This window comes from Phoxinus phoxinus (assembly GCF_949152265.1).
Source record: "Phoxinus phoxinus genome assembly, chromosome: 3".
In the NCBI taxonomy this organism is placed as follows: Eukaryota; Metazoa; Chordata; class Actinopteri; order Cypriniformes; family Leuciscidae; genus Phoxinus; species Phoxinus phoxinus.
The window spans coordinates 19,846,664-19,860,960 of NC_136878.1; the positions used below are offsets into that span (position 1 = coordinate 19,846,664).

The following is a 14,297-nucleotide window of genomic DNA, read 5'->3' on the forward strand; positions in this document are numbered from 1 at the left end:
GAAAAATATGCAGATCAAGTTCATAAATTATTTGTTAATATCAAGAGTTATAAATATCATGAAGCATACTATGGTAACAGCACAAAATAAACAAGTGAGTGAGTGAGTGAGTGAGTGAGTGAGTGAGTGAGTGAGTGAGTGAGTGAGTGAGTGAGTGAGTGAGTGAGTGAGTGAGTGAGTGAGTGAGTGAGTGAGTGAGTGAGCGAATAAATAAATAAAATAAGAAAAACGACAAAAAGTAAGCTGCTAAATTTCAAAGTTTATTAATTTCAGTTTCAGAGATGTGTACATGGTATGTTACGTTTTTCACTCAGCTACCTCTTTGCCCTTGAAAAAATAGAGAGTGAACAAATACATGATTAGAATAAAAGAGAATACATGTTAAGTTTAAAAATACATGCATCAGAAAAATAAATTACCTTTCCAGAATCACGGCTCTTGACTCTGAGCTTGTTGACCTGAGACTCAGCAATGTCAGCACGCTCCTCAGCCTCCTCAAGCTCATGCTGCACCTTCCTCAACTTGGACAGGTGAGTGTTTGCTTGTTCATCCTGCAAAGTCACATATGATAATATCAGGAACTTAACATGTTCACATGGTGTTTATAGTTCTCAACTGAGATACTCACAGTTTCTTCAGCCTGTCTCTTGTAAGCCTTGACCTTCAGCTGAAGCTTGTCAACCAGATCCTGCAGTCTGTTGAGGTTCTTCTTATCCTCCTCAGTCTGCAGATAATGAACAAGGATCAGACTAGAACTGTCACGGTGTCTGGTTCATGTTCCTTGGTGTCCACTAGAGGTCCTCGTCCTCCACGGTGTCTGTCTCATGATGAACTGCATTCCCCACAATCCTTGTCTGTACCATCACTGTTCATTGCACTCAGCTGTTCCCCTTCATCATTGTTCCCAGCTGTTCCATGTTTCTTTGTTAGTTCGCTGTGTGTGTATATAAAGGTCCTTCTCAAAAAAATAGCATATTGTGATAAAGTTCATTATTGTCCATAATGTAATGATAAAAATTAAACTTTCATATATTTTAGATTCATTGCACACCAACTGAAATATTTCAGGTCTTTTATTGTTTTAATACTGATGATTTTGGCATACAGCCCATGAAAACCCAAAATTCCTATCTCAAAAAATTAGCATATCATGAAAAGGTTCTCTACACAAGCTATTAACCTAATCATCGGAATCAACTAATTTACTCTAAACACCTGCAAAAGATTCCTGAGGCTTTTAAAAACTCCCAGACTGGTTCATTATTTAAAACCGCAATCATGGGTAAGACTGCCGACCTGACTGCTGTCCAGAAGGCCATCATTGACACCCTCAAGCAAGAGTGGGAGGTCTGTGGGAAGGAAAGAGTGTGGCAAAAAAACGTTGCACAACGAGAAGAGGTGACCAGACCCTGAGGAAGATTGTGGAGAAGGACCGATTCCAGACCTTGGGGGACCTGCGGAAGCAGTGGACTGAGTCTGGAGTCGAAACATCCAGGGCCACCGTGCACAGGCGTGTGCAGGAAATGGGCTACAGGTGTCGCATTCCCCAGGTCAAGCCACTTTTGAACCAGAAACAGCAGCAGAAGCGCCTGACCTGTGCTACAGAGAAGCAGCACTGGACTGTTGCTCAGTGGTCCAAGGTACTTTTTTCGGATTAAAGCAAATTTTGCATGTCATTCGGAAATCAAGGTACCAGAGTCTGGGGAGGAAGACTGGGGAGAAGAAAATGCCAAAATGCCTGAAGTCCAGTGTCAAGTACCCACAGTCAGTGATGGTCTGGGGTGCCATGTCAGCTGCTGGTGTTGGTCCACTGTGTTTTATCAAGGGCAGGGTCAATGCAGCTAGCTATCAGGAGATTTTGGAGCACTTCATGCTTCCATCTGCTGAAAAGCTTTATGGAGATGATTTCGTTTTTCAGCACGATCTGGCACCTGCTCACAGTGCCAAAACCACTGGTAAATGGTTTACTGACCATGGTATTACTGTGCTCAATTGGCCTGCCAACTCTCCTGACCTGAACCCCATAGAGAATCTGTGGGATATTATGAAGAGAAAGTTGAGAGACGCAAGACCCAACACTCTGGATGAGCTTAAGGCCGCTATCGAAGCATCCTGGGCCTCCATAACACCTCAGCAGTGCCACAGGCTGATTGCCTCCATGCCACGCCGCATTGAAGCAGTCATTTCTGCAAAAAGATTCCCGACCAAGTATTGAGTGCATAACTGAACATAATTATTTGAAGGTTGACTTTTTTTTTTGTATGAAAAAAACTTTTATTTTATTGGTCGAATGAAATATGCTAATTTTTTGGTTTTTCTTTACTTTTTTGCCAAAATCCTCAATATTAAAACAATAAAAGACTTGAACTACTTCAGTTGTGTGTAATGAATCTAAAATATATGAAAGTCTAATGTTTATCAGTACATTACAGAAAATAATGAACTTTATCACACTATGCAAATTTTTTGAGAAGGACCTGTATACCCTGGTTGTTTCAATGTTTGTCACAGAGTCCTTGCTATTATCCTGCCACTTCTGTTCCCTGTGTCCCCTGTTTGTGTACTTGTTTTGGATTGCCCTATTGGATTTGACCCTTGCCTGGACTTGTTTTACGATTACCCAATAAACTGCACTTGGATTTCACCTTCTCGTGTGCGTGTCGTGACAAGAACATAATCAGATTAAAGTGACCTGAATTTTACTACACATTTTTTGTACCTGGTAGGTGAGCTCCTTGACTCTCCTCTCATATTTGCGGACACCTTTAACAGCATCAGCTCCACGTCTCTGCTCTGCCTCAACTTCAGCCTCAAGCTCACGGACCTATAGTTAGTGGGAGATAATATTTAAATAATTTCAGTCAATGAAAACATGTTTAGACTATCCAATATATTCCAGAATATTAAAGCAATACACAATTTATACCTTTCAGATCATAACTATTAACATCAGAAAAAAAAGGCAATCTTACTCTTGACTCCAGTTTCTGGAGTTGTTTCTTTCCTCCCTTCATGGCAAGATTCTCAGCCTCATCCAGACGATGCTGCAGGTCCTTCACTGTGACCTCCAGATTCTTCTTCATCCTCTCAAGGTGAGAACTGGTGTCCTGCTCCTTCTTCAGCTCTTCTGCCATCATTGCAGCCTTTTGCATTAATACAGACATTAGAGTCCATTAGATCCACATTTTTTTTAAGTACACAAGTGCCTTTTGAAACATTTGGCAGTTACTGTGGCTCACATCAGTGATGGCCTTCTTGGCTTTCTCCTCTGCATTTCTGGCTTCCTGTACAGTGTCATCAACTTCACTCTGGACCTGAACAAGGTCAGCCTCAAGCTTCTTCTTGGTGTTCAGGAGACTTGTGTTCTACAAAATGGAAAGCAACAGTTTGAACATTTTAAATTATTCTCTCAATTTCCTTACTTTCAATGTAAAACCAAAATGCCCTTACCTGAGAGTGCAGCAGCCCAACACGCTCACTGATATCCACCAGCTCTTGTTCAGCCACTTTGCGGCCTCTCTCTGTCTGCTCCAGAGCAGCTCTCAGCTCCTCAATCTCAGACTGCATCAGAGTGTTTCTGCGCTCCACCATGGCAACCTGCTCCTTCATGTCTTCCTGTCCTCTCTGGGCATCATCAAGGTGCAGTTGGGCATCCTGAACATAACAATAGTTTTAGATTAGCTTTAATGCTTTAAATTAATGCTTTCTGGTGACCATAATCTAACAAAAGTTAGATTATACAAACATATTAATACATCCCAAAGTCGAACAGAAGTTAAATACCTTGAGTTGTCCCTGAACGTTCCTGAGCTGTTTCTGGGCCTCAGCAGCCTGGCGATTGGCGTGGCTCAGCTGAATCTCCATCTCATTAAGGTCTCCCTCCATCTTCTTCTTGATTCTCAGGGCATCATTCCTGCTCCTGACTTCAGAGTCCAGAGTGCCCTGCATGGATTCAATGACTCTCTGGCTGTTCCTCTTGATCTGTTCCATCTCCTCATCCTTCTCTGCAATCTTCCTGTCGACCTCTCCCTTGATCTGGTTTAGCTCAAGCTGGACACGAAGAATCTTAGACTCCTCATGCTCCAGTGTACCCTACGAAAAATAAAGCAACATTTAAATATCATAACAAAATGATTCATTAACAACACAGTATGATGGTTCTAGCAAGAATTCCATATTGATCTTCAGATACTCACTTCAGCCTCCTCCAGGGCGGTCTGAATCTCTGCCTTCTCAGTCTCCACTGTCTTCTTGGCCTTTTCCAGCTCATGGATGCTCTTACCAGTCTCACCTATCTGCTCTGTCAGATCTGAAATCTCCTCTGTAGAAAGAAAAAAATATATCTGTAATCATAATCACATGTTTACTTTTTAAAGTTCATTTAGAATTAGAACATTAAAGTCTTTTCTAATTTAAGGGTTTCATTCTTACGCTGCAGATTCTTGTTCTCTCTCTTGAGGGTCTCCAGCTGATCCAGGCTCTCCTCATAGGAGTTCTTCATCTTGAACAGTTCAGTGCTGAGTGAACGAGCCTCTTTCTGAGCACCTTCCAGCTCTGCCTGACCTTCCTCATATTTCTGCTTCCATTCTGCCAGGACCTTTGGTGGAGATATTTCAGGATCGTTTTTTTGATAACATGTTTAACAAAGCCCATTCCAGCAATATTTTACAAAGAGAATATTAAATAATGACTCTGATAGTTTACCTTGTCAAAGTTTCTCTGTTTCTTGTCAAGGTTGGCAGCCAAACCATTGGCTCTCTCTACATCAATCATGAGGTCCTCCACCTCACCCTGGAGTCTCTGTTTGGTCTTCTCCAGAGATGCACATTTGGAGTTTACGGCCTCAATTTGTTCCTCTGCCTCTTGCAGACGCTGGGCCAGCTTCTTCCTGTTAAGTAATACACATTATTTTGAATTCCAATCTATAAAATAGCTGTGAGAATTGGGAATGTTATACAATAATAGACATACTTGGACTCTTCAAGCTCCTCAGTGCGCTGGATGGCATCAGTTTCATATTTGGTTCTCCACTGAGCAACCTCACTGTTGGCCTTTGACATTCCCCGCTGCAGCTCAGCCTTTGCCTCCTGCTCTTCCTCAAACTGCTCACGGAGCAGGTCACAGTCATGACGGGCTGATTGCACAGCATGGGCCAGTGCGTTCTTAGCCTAGGAGACAAAGTCACATAATATTAGCTTTTCTCTACAGTAAAATAATTGACAAGTATGTGCATGTATTGATTATGATGTATTACCTTAACCTCCTCTTCAATATGTCTCTTAAGCTCCTCAATTTGCTGAGTGAAAGCTTGTTTGCCTCTTGTGAGCTGAGAAACCAGAGCCTCTTTCTCCTCCAGCTGACGGCCAAACTCACCTGTTAAAATTTTCACTATGTCAGCTCAATTCAAAATAAAGCATTTAATAAAATGAGAAGAGCATTTGCTACACAATAAGGCTGTGGAAATTGATTACATCATCATATGATGCAGTTGTGACCTAATAGTCAGAGATTCTGACTTTTACCCCAAAGGTCACGGGTTTGATTCTCAATACCAGCAGGAAACGACTGAGGTGCCTTTGAGCAAGGCACCTAATTAAGGCCTCTAGTCTATTGTTCCCTGGGCGCCGGTGTCTTGCTGATGTGTTCACTACTCGTCGCTCCTTATGTGTGAGAACTAAATTGGATGGGTTAAATGCAGAGGACAAATTCTGAGTAAGAGTTACCATAGTTGGCCTTCATGTAACTTCACTTCATTTACTTTAGAAAAACATAATAAATGAGCATTGAGAATGAGGTCAAAGGATCGTGTGAATATGTTACATGGAGGATGATTTACTGATTGTGCATTATATTAAATCTGCATTTGTAAGTGGAGAAAATAAAATGCTGTATTATTTTGTTTGATATTTTTGAGATATTGTGCCATTATTTACCATTTTCAGTTTGAAGTCTTGCTCTTTGAGCACTGAGGTCATTTAACTGGCGAAGGTTCTCGTCATTCTTGGACTTAATTTCACTAAGTTGGTCCTCAAGTGTGCGGCTCATCTTCTCAAGATTACCCTGTAAAAACATTTCATTTGATTCTTAAGAATCTAAACCACATTTTTTATATTTCCTTTTTTTTTTTAGAAACCATTCTCAAACCTTTGCTTTGGCAACAGCTTCCATGTTGCTGGAAAGATCATCAATCTCCATTTTGAATTCGCTCTTCTCTTTCTCAAGCTTCTGCTTGACACGCTGCAGGTTGTCGATCTGCTCTCCCAGCTCGGCCACACTGTCTGCCTGCTTCTTGCGGAGGGCAGCAGCAGTAGCTTCATGCTGGAGGGTGGACTCTTCAAGATCACGACGCAGCTTCTGGAATTCAGCTTCACGCTTCTTATTCATCTCGATCTGAGCAGCAGTGGCTCCTCCAGCCTCCTCAAGCCTCTCACTGATCTCCTCAAGTTCCCTGGAGAGATCAGCTCTCTGCTTCTCAACCTTGGCACGAGCAGCGCGCTCAGCCTCGATCTCTTCCTCCAGTTCCTCAATGCGAGCCTATGATGGAAAAATAGTTAATTAGATTCTTAGAGATCTGATCATAATGATCGTAATGTTTGAAAAAAAATTCTCAAAATACCTGAAGCTCCTTGATCTTCTTTTGGAGTTGAGCACCCAGAGATTGTTCATCTTCTATCTTGCTGAGCAGCTGACTTGTTTCAAAATCTTTTCTGTGTGTAAAATGAGAAAACAATGATTGATCTGAAATCAGTGAAAACCATTTTTTTTTTGTATGAATTTTCAAAGAATTTCTACTTCTTCAGCTTCTCGTCAGATTGCTGCTTGTCATTCTCCAGGTCCATGATGGACTCTTGAGCTAATTTCAGGTCTCCTTCAAGCTTTCTCTTGGCTCTCTCCAGGTCCATGCGGAGCTTCTTCTCTTGTTCAAGGGAACCCTCAAGCTACAGGACAATGATATATAAAATATGTTCACAGCAGAAAAACACAGTTAATTAATAACATGTTTGCATAATCAACTCACATCATCAACTTGCTGCTCAAGCTTTGTCTTGGATTTGGTCAGGCTGTTGACTTTGTCCTCCTCGGCCTGAAGATCATCCAGTGTCTGTTGATGTGACTCTTGGAGGGCTTTCTTCTCCTTCGTAAGCTTGGCAATGCTCTCATCCTGAGCTGCCATTTCCTCAGTCAAGTTTTTGACCTGTGTGATTTTTTTGTTTCAAATAAGCTTATATTTTACAATTATTATTTTTATATCAACATATAAGAAAGATATTAAATCTCATCTTAAACCAACTCAATCTCCAACCTTATTCTCAGTGGCATGTTTCTCCTTCTCCACTTTAGCCAAGGTGAGCTCCAGGTCATCAATGTCTTTCTTCAGCTCAGAGCACTCATCCTCCAGTTTCCTCTTCTTTGCTGTCAGTTCAGCATTGATTTCTTCCTCATCCTCCAGTCTCTCAGTTGTCTCCTTGAGTTTAGCTTCAAGCTGGATTTTGCTTTTGATCAGACCCTCACACCTCTCCTCAGCATCTGAGAGACCCTCAGATTCCTGTTAGTAAAATAGATTGCCATTTCATTGGAAACAACCTTGCTAATTTTTAATGGACCAAAAATTCAGATAATTATAAAATGTACTCACAGATGCTACTTGCAGCTGCAGATCATTTTTCTCTTGCAACAGTGCCACCATCTTCTCTTCAAGCTCCTTCTTTTTGGCTTCAGCCTTAACCAAAGCCTCTTTGCATTTTGTATAGTCCTCTTTCATGTTTGCCAGCTCCTTCTCAGTCTCTGCACTCTTCAGCAGAGGCTTAATCTTGTAATAAACCTTCATCCATGGCCAGTGTTTGACATTCATGAATGAGCGGATGTTGTATTGGAGGGTGTAAATTGCATCCCTTATGAAACAATTTGGATGTTAAAATGCAGAATTATTGGTAAATGCTTATTTTTAAACCAGTCGATAAAAACATTTCCTTCACTTTATGGGTCAAACATATTTGTATAGAGTATTTTTTAAAAGCCTATTTGACAAGAAGATGGGCTTGCGTAGACAGAAAAATATTTGTATTGATAATCCATTAACACTGTAAATTAATGCGGGTTATGAATCATTGTTGTGACATTTCCAACTGAAAAAGCTTTATACTAACTGAAATAGTTAAATCAGCGTGTTTGAGAACATTTCTCACCTCCTCGCCGTCATTTTCACAAACTCCCTCCTCATCAGGTAACCACGGCAGAGAGCCTGAGTCATTGTGACCAGAGCAGCCAGTTTCTCATCACGCATCTCCTCAAGAGTACCCAGAAGACCAGCTTTGAAGAACACCTGAGTTTATGTAAAACAGTAAATCAAAATATGATTTACCTGTATAAGCTACAGTGCTATGCATAAGTTTAGGCACCCATGCTAAAGTTGACTAAAAAGAGGAATAAAAAATCATCTTTTGGAAATTGAACTTAATGCCTTAATTTAAAAAAATAGGAAAAATCCAACCTTTAAGGACACCAATTTTCTTTGTGAATGAATAATGTATCGTAAATAAATAAATGTTCTTCCTTAAAATACAGGGTGCATAAGTTTGGACACCCCTATGTTAAATTCCCATAGAGGCAGGCAGATTTTTATTTTTAAAGGCCAGTTACTTCATGGATCCAGGATACTCTGCATCCTGATCAAGTTCCCTTGGCCTTTGGGATTAAAATATCCCCACATCATCACACACCCTTCACCATACCTAGAGATTGGCATGGTTTTATTTCAGTTAGCCTAACAGCTAGTTTGATTTGCATTGAGAGATGATCTTATGGAAAGTACTCCATGCCAATCTCCAGGTATGGTGAAGGGTGTGTGATGATGTGGGGATATTTTAATTCCAAAGGCCAAGGGAACTTTATCAGGATGCAGAGTCTCCTGGATCCATGAAGTAACTGGCCTTTAAAAATAAAAATCTGCCTGCCTCTATGGGAATTTAACATAGGGGTGTCCAAACTTATGCACCCTGTATTTTAAGGAAGAACATTTATTTATTTACGATACATTATTCATTCACAAAGAAAATTGGTGTCCTTAAAGGTTGGATTTTTCCTATTTTTTTAAATTAAGGCATTAAGTTCAATTTCCAAAAGATGATTTTTTATTCCTCTTTTTAGTCAACTTTAGCATGGGTGCCTAAACTTATGCATAGCACTGTAAATGACCATGATCACTGAATCTTTGAAAGTTGTAAAGGTGAATATTAACCTTCGTATGTCCAAATCTGTATTCGTCATGATTAACGTCGATAGATCCCAGGAGTTTCTCACTGGCCTTCTTGTTATCCATAAACTGTCCATCTGGGATAACACTGGCATTCAGCACCTTGTATCTGTGGAAGATGGGAATATTTATCAAAATGCTTCATATCTTCTAATAAAGAGTCTTCAACAGGAAATAGTATTTTTATGTGGTGTCATATATACCTCTGTTTGAAGTCACCGTATTGGATTCTGCTGGGAAAACCCTTTCTGCAGATTCTGATACCCTCCAATACACCGTTACACCTCAGCTGGTGGATAACCAGGAAGTTCTCCATGAGACCTATAATTTACATCATGAGCTTGGTAAATTAACATTAGCATTATTAAATACATCAACATTAAATATTGTGTTAATATGAGAATATCTGTGAGTCCTTTATTACTTTACCTGGAGTCTTGGACTCATTGGGAATCAGACAACGCACAAAGTGAGGGTGGGTGCTCCTCAAGTTTGTCATGAGCTTGCCCAAGTTCTCCTGTTTAATCATGAAAAGATTTAGCATTCTTACTCACATTCTCTCAGTTGCTGATTTCTCTGATCTAGACTCAAGCAAGGTTATGTACAGTCACTGCTTCTTAAGTCCTTTCAATTGCATCATTATTCACATTTGCTCTCAAACAAACACATACTCTGAACTGAGAAGACACAGTCTGCATGGAGCCACCCTTCTTCTTGCCTCCCTTCTTGGCACCACCGGTCTCTATTCAGATAAAGAGACAAAAGAACACATATAAAGTAATAACAAGAAAAGAGTGCAACCCTGAATCAAAGTTTGGTTAAAATGATGTACATAATTATGTTAACAATTTCAGTTTTTTACCCTCAACAACAGGTGGGTAGAGAGTAGCCAGCAGTTTGACAGAAGACTTCTGGTACAGCTGCAGAACAGACTCATTCAGTGGATCCTTGTTCTTGTCCAACCAGCCAGTGATGTTGTAGTCCACAGTTCCAGCGTAATGAACCAGGGAGAAGTGGGCTTCAGCCTTGCCTTTGGCTGGCTTTGGTTTCTGGAAAGCATTGTTCTTGCCAAGATGCTGATCATACAGCTTGTTCTTGAAGGAAACGTCTGTAGCCTTGGGGAACATGCACTCCTCTTCAAGGATGGAGAAGATACCCATGGGCTGTTTATAAAAGAATGTTGTTTAATTACTAAATATTTACGATTCTGAGAATGAACTATGGAAATGAGTAAGTTCAAAAACTGGTAAAAACCTTCTCAATAAGCTCAATGCAAGCGGCCAAGTCCATGCCAAAGTCAATGAACTCCCAAATAATGCCCTCCTTCTTGTACTCCTCTTGCTCCAGCACAAACATGGTGTGGTTGAAAAACTGTTGCAGTTTCTCATTGGTGAAGTTGATGCACAGCTGCTCCATGCTGTTGTACTGGAGGACAAAAAATTACAGAAACATTTACTACCTTCTGAATATCATTCATTTTGACATAAAAAGAGATAAAATAATCATTCTTACATCAAAGATCTCAAAGCCAGCAATATCCAGCACGCCAATGTAGAAATTTCTTTGTTGTTTTGTGTCCAACATCTGGTTGATACGAATGACCATCCACAAGAACATCCTCTCATAGATAGATTTGGCCAAGGCGCTAACAGAGTTGTACACCTGTAAGTAGAATCGAGTGGATATTTTATTCTGCTTCTGCAATAATTAGACAGAATTTTAGGATAAACACATGGCATGCTGGAAATGTTACTATACCTGTGGCACGGTCTGGCTTTTGGTCACAAACTCATTTCCGACCTTGACTCTGGGGTAGCACAAACCCTTCAACATATCAGCAGAGTTCAAACCCAGAAGGTAGGCGATTTTGTCAGCGTCTGCAATTAAAAAAGTTGCACAAAAAAATCCATCCCTTTTCCTGCCTTGAAAACTAAACTATAACCATCCTTTTCTTTGTCAAAATAGAAATAAGGATATCTCACTTCAAAGCACTGCATGTTATTACATTTATTACATTTACATTTATTCATTTTATCCAAAGCACTTACAAATGAGAGCAATAAAAGCAATTAAACTAACAATGTAGAAGCAATTAAACTAACAATTAAACTAATGTTATGACACACATTAGTACAATGTAGTCTCACCCTCTGTGCCATCAGGCTCAGCCTGCTCCTCACGCTGCTTCTGCTTGAACTTCATGTTGCCATGATGAAGCACAGCTCCAGTGAACTTGTAGATGCCCATTTTCTCTTCATTAGTAAAGCCCAAAATGTCAATAGCACTCTGTAAAATTACAGAGAAGAATGAGTTCTAGGGTCTTTTCTGCCATATTTAAATAGAATATGTCAATATTCAAACAGCAATGACTCACATCAGTAGCATCCAGCTCCTCTTTATCATTAATGCTGGCCACTGTGATCTGACCCTGACTGCACATGGAGAAGTCATAGGGGTTGGTGGTGAGGAGCGACATTTCTGTAAAATGCACAGCATTTATGAAAGAGCATCTTACAATATTATCAAATACATTGAATGAATGAAATATGTGCACCTACCAATGATCTCCGGCTTATGGTTGGTCATCATCTGGAAGAAGATGTGGTAGCCTCTCTCATCTGGAAGCTGGAATGACACTCTAGACTTCTCCAGCAGATCTGTTGAGAGAATGTACTTGAGTCACAATCATCTGAAGAGTGACAGACAAAGACAAATGTTCAGGATGGATCAATGAAATTATGTCCACATACATGTCTCAATGTCAGCACTAGCCAGTTTTCCAGATGTACCGAAGTGAATTCTGATGAATTTACCCTGTTTAAAACAAAATAACAAATTATTATAATAATTATTAATGATGATAACAATAAAACAAAATCTCTTTATAGAAAAATCCAAACTAACTGACTAATTGAACTACATGTAAATAATAAGTAGTGAACTTACAAAACGGGAGGAGTTGTCATTTCTCACAGTCTTGGCATTACCATAAGCCTCAAGCAGAGGGTTGGCAGCAATAATCTGGTCCTCAAGAGAGCCCTGTGATGTTTGAAGAGTTTTCAGTTATTTTCATTTCATTTCTATTTAATGACTAAACACTATTTATAGGCATTTCACAAATTCACATATCATGTGTGATGAGTGTAAATCACCAACATTCAAAATAATATGTAGGCTATGTAGTTTTATATCTCATACCTGGATTTTGCTAGAACTCTCTTTCTTCTTGTCACCACCTGACACTGCAACTGTGGCAAAGTACTGGATGACACGTTTGGTGTTCACAGTCTTTCCAGCACCAGATTCTCCGCTGGTTTATAAGAGATTAGAAGACAGAAGATGATAAGACATGTGGAAGTTTCACAAGAGGAAATTTTAACTGTTCTCAACGACTCTAATTGAAGGCTTGATACATACGTAATCAGGACAGACTGGTTCTCTCTGTCTGTAAAATGAAAGGGTAATAATGTTTTAGCAATTGTTTTATAAAAAACTATGAATGTGAATTTCAACTTAAATTTAATTCAGATCTCCTAAATCAGATCTTACCAGTCAGCATGAACTGATAGGCGTTGTCAGAGACAGAGAAGATGTGGGGTGGGGCCTCCATACGCTTTTTGCCTCTGTAGGCAGACACCACTTCTGCATCATACACTGGGAGCCACTTGTAGGGGTTCACAGTTGCGCAGAAGAGTCCAGAGTAGGTCTGAAATGAGCAGAGAAGTGGTCAGATTGCAACAACACAGACAAAAATAACTTAAATGCTTTTGTTTGTTGTTTTCAGAACTTACGTAGATCATCCATGCAGCATAACGCTCTTTGAGGTTATACAGCACAGAGGCTTCATTGAGATGGGTCATCATGGCCATGTCCTCAATCTTGTCATACTTGGGAGGGTTCATTGGGTGGACATCTTCTTCCTTTACTGTTCTCTCCTATGAATTTGATCAATAAGATAATAGATAGACAAAAAAAACATGTAGAACATTGTGCATTATGATTATTTTTAAAATGTACCTCCTTAGTGTCAAGCAAAATAACTGTGGCTTTGCCACCCTCTTTGCTCTTGATTGTTCCCTTGAGGTACAACTCTTTGACATCAGCCACATAGCAGGCAGACTTGGCATCAAATGGTTTGCTCTGAGCCTCAATTCTCTCCTTCTCAGGCTTACGAAGGTAAATGGCAGCCTTGCCATAAATGGCCATCTCTGCGTCCGTACTCATGGTGGCGGCTTACTGCAGTGAACAGAGGGTAACTTTATTTAATTTACATGAAATCATCACTATACATCATTCACTTTTTAAAGATTAAATTATACAATATTGTCATCATCCATACACCAAGTGTAATAATATTAAAAATACATTTATGAAATTTCAATTGCACTACTACATGACAAATATAAATGAATAAACTAAATTAACTATCCTTGGATTACAAATGAGAAATGGCTATTTAATTATTACCAAGATAAATATGGAGGAACTTTACCTTTTTCTTTTCCCACTGGTGAAGTTTTTCCAGCAGCCCTGTAATAGATTTAAAATTCATGTGACCTTTCTGTTCTATGTTTTCCTCTAATTTAATTATCAAACAACTTGAATGCAAACATCCAGAATATTCAATAGTCACCATTTTCTCTATTTTCTCTAATCATCATAATATAGTAGCCTAAGTGTATTTGTAACAACTAATTTCAAACAGTAATGCTTGAAGAAAGTAGAGTTCTCACCACAATCACAAACTATGCTGTCTCCTCAACAGTGCAGGGCTTGTCCATGTACCGCCTTATATTGGATTTGTTCTGCTAGCCAAGCAGAAGTTAAATATGGCTAACTAATATCTCATATGACACAAATGGGAGTCAATGAGTTAATCAGGTAAAACACTTGGCACTGACGATCATTCTGAAGATGTAAATAACTGTACTGCACTTATAATAACTGTACTTATTATTTTTTTCCAGAACGTAAATACTATGTTTGCTTCTTCTTATTATTTTTTGTCTTAGAGAGAAGTGAAGTTTAGATACATCTGATACTT

At 39.6% G+C, this 14,297-nt stretch overlaps 1 protein-coding gene across 1 annotated transcript; it reads right to left on the minus strand.

The window, feature by feature from the left end:
- Nucleotides 1–239: 239 nt before the first annotated feature.
- On the minus strand, nt 240–14,060 carry LOC306995666 (myosin heavy chain, fast skeletal muscle-like). Its single transcript, XM_079607459.1, has 41 exons — nt 13,987–14,060; nt 13,746–13,783; nt 13,271–13,489; nt 13,045–13,188; nt 12,803–12,959; nt 12,671–12,698; nt 12,452–12,563; nt 12,200–12,292; nt 12,004–12,067; nt 11,812–11,910; nt 11,628–11,731; nt 11,401–11,539; nt 11,012–11,130; nt 10,766–10,915; nt 10,508–10,678; nt 10,116–10,416; nt 9,925–9,995; nt 9,683–9,770; nt 9,457–9,574; nt 9,239–9,362; nt 8,187–8,323; nt 7,637–7,892; nt 7,304–7,546; nt 7,019–7,195; nt 6,793–6,938; nt 6,617–6,707; nt 6,145–6,534; nt 5,934–6,060; nt 5,255–5,373; nt 4,972–5,168; nt 4,705–4,888; nt 4,432–4,597; nt 4,197–4,321; nt 3,784–4,092; nt 3,451–3,654; nt 3,240–3,365; nt 2,973–3,143; nt 2,720–2,824; nt 629–724; nt 420–551; nt 240–327 (listed from the first exon to the last, which is right to left on the minus strand). Exons 3-41 carry the CDS (start codon nt 13,475–13,477, stop codon nt 307–309), a joined length of 5,811 nt encoding a protein of 1,936 aa, XP_079463585.1. The 5' UTR covers nt 13,478–13,489; nt 13,746–13,783; nt 13,987–14,060; the 3' UTR covers nt 240–306.
- Between the last annotated feature and the right edge of the window lie 237 nt (nt 14,061–14,297).

Excerpts from the sequence above, each read along its gene's own strand:
- LOC306995666 (XM_079607459.1), bottom strand. The coding sequence starts at position 13,477 with ATGAGTACGGACGCAGAGATGGCCATTTATGGCAAGGCTGCCATTTAC. Across the intron at positions 3,655-3,783 it reads ACGTTCAGGGACAACTCAAG|GATGCCCAACTGCACCTTGA; the intron begins GTATTTAACTTC and ends TGTTATGTTCAG. Across the intron at positions 328-419 it reads AGAGCCGTGATTCTGGAAAG|GGCAAAGAGGTAGCTGAGTG; the intron begins GTAATTTATTTT and ends TATTTTTTCAAG.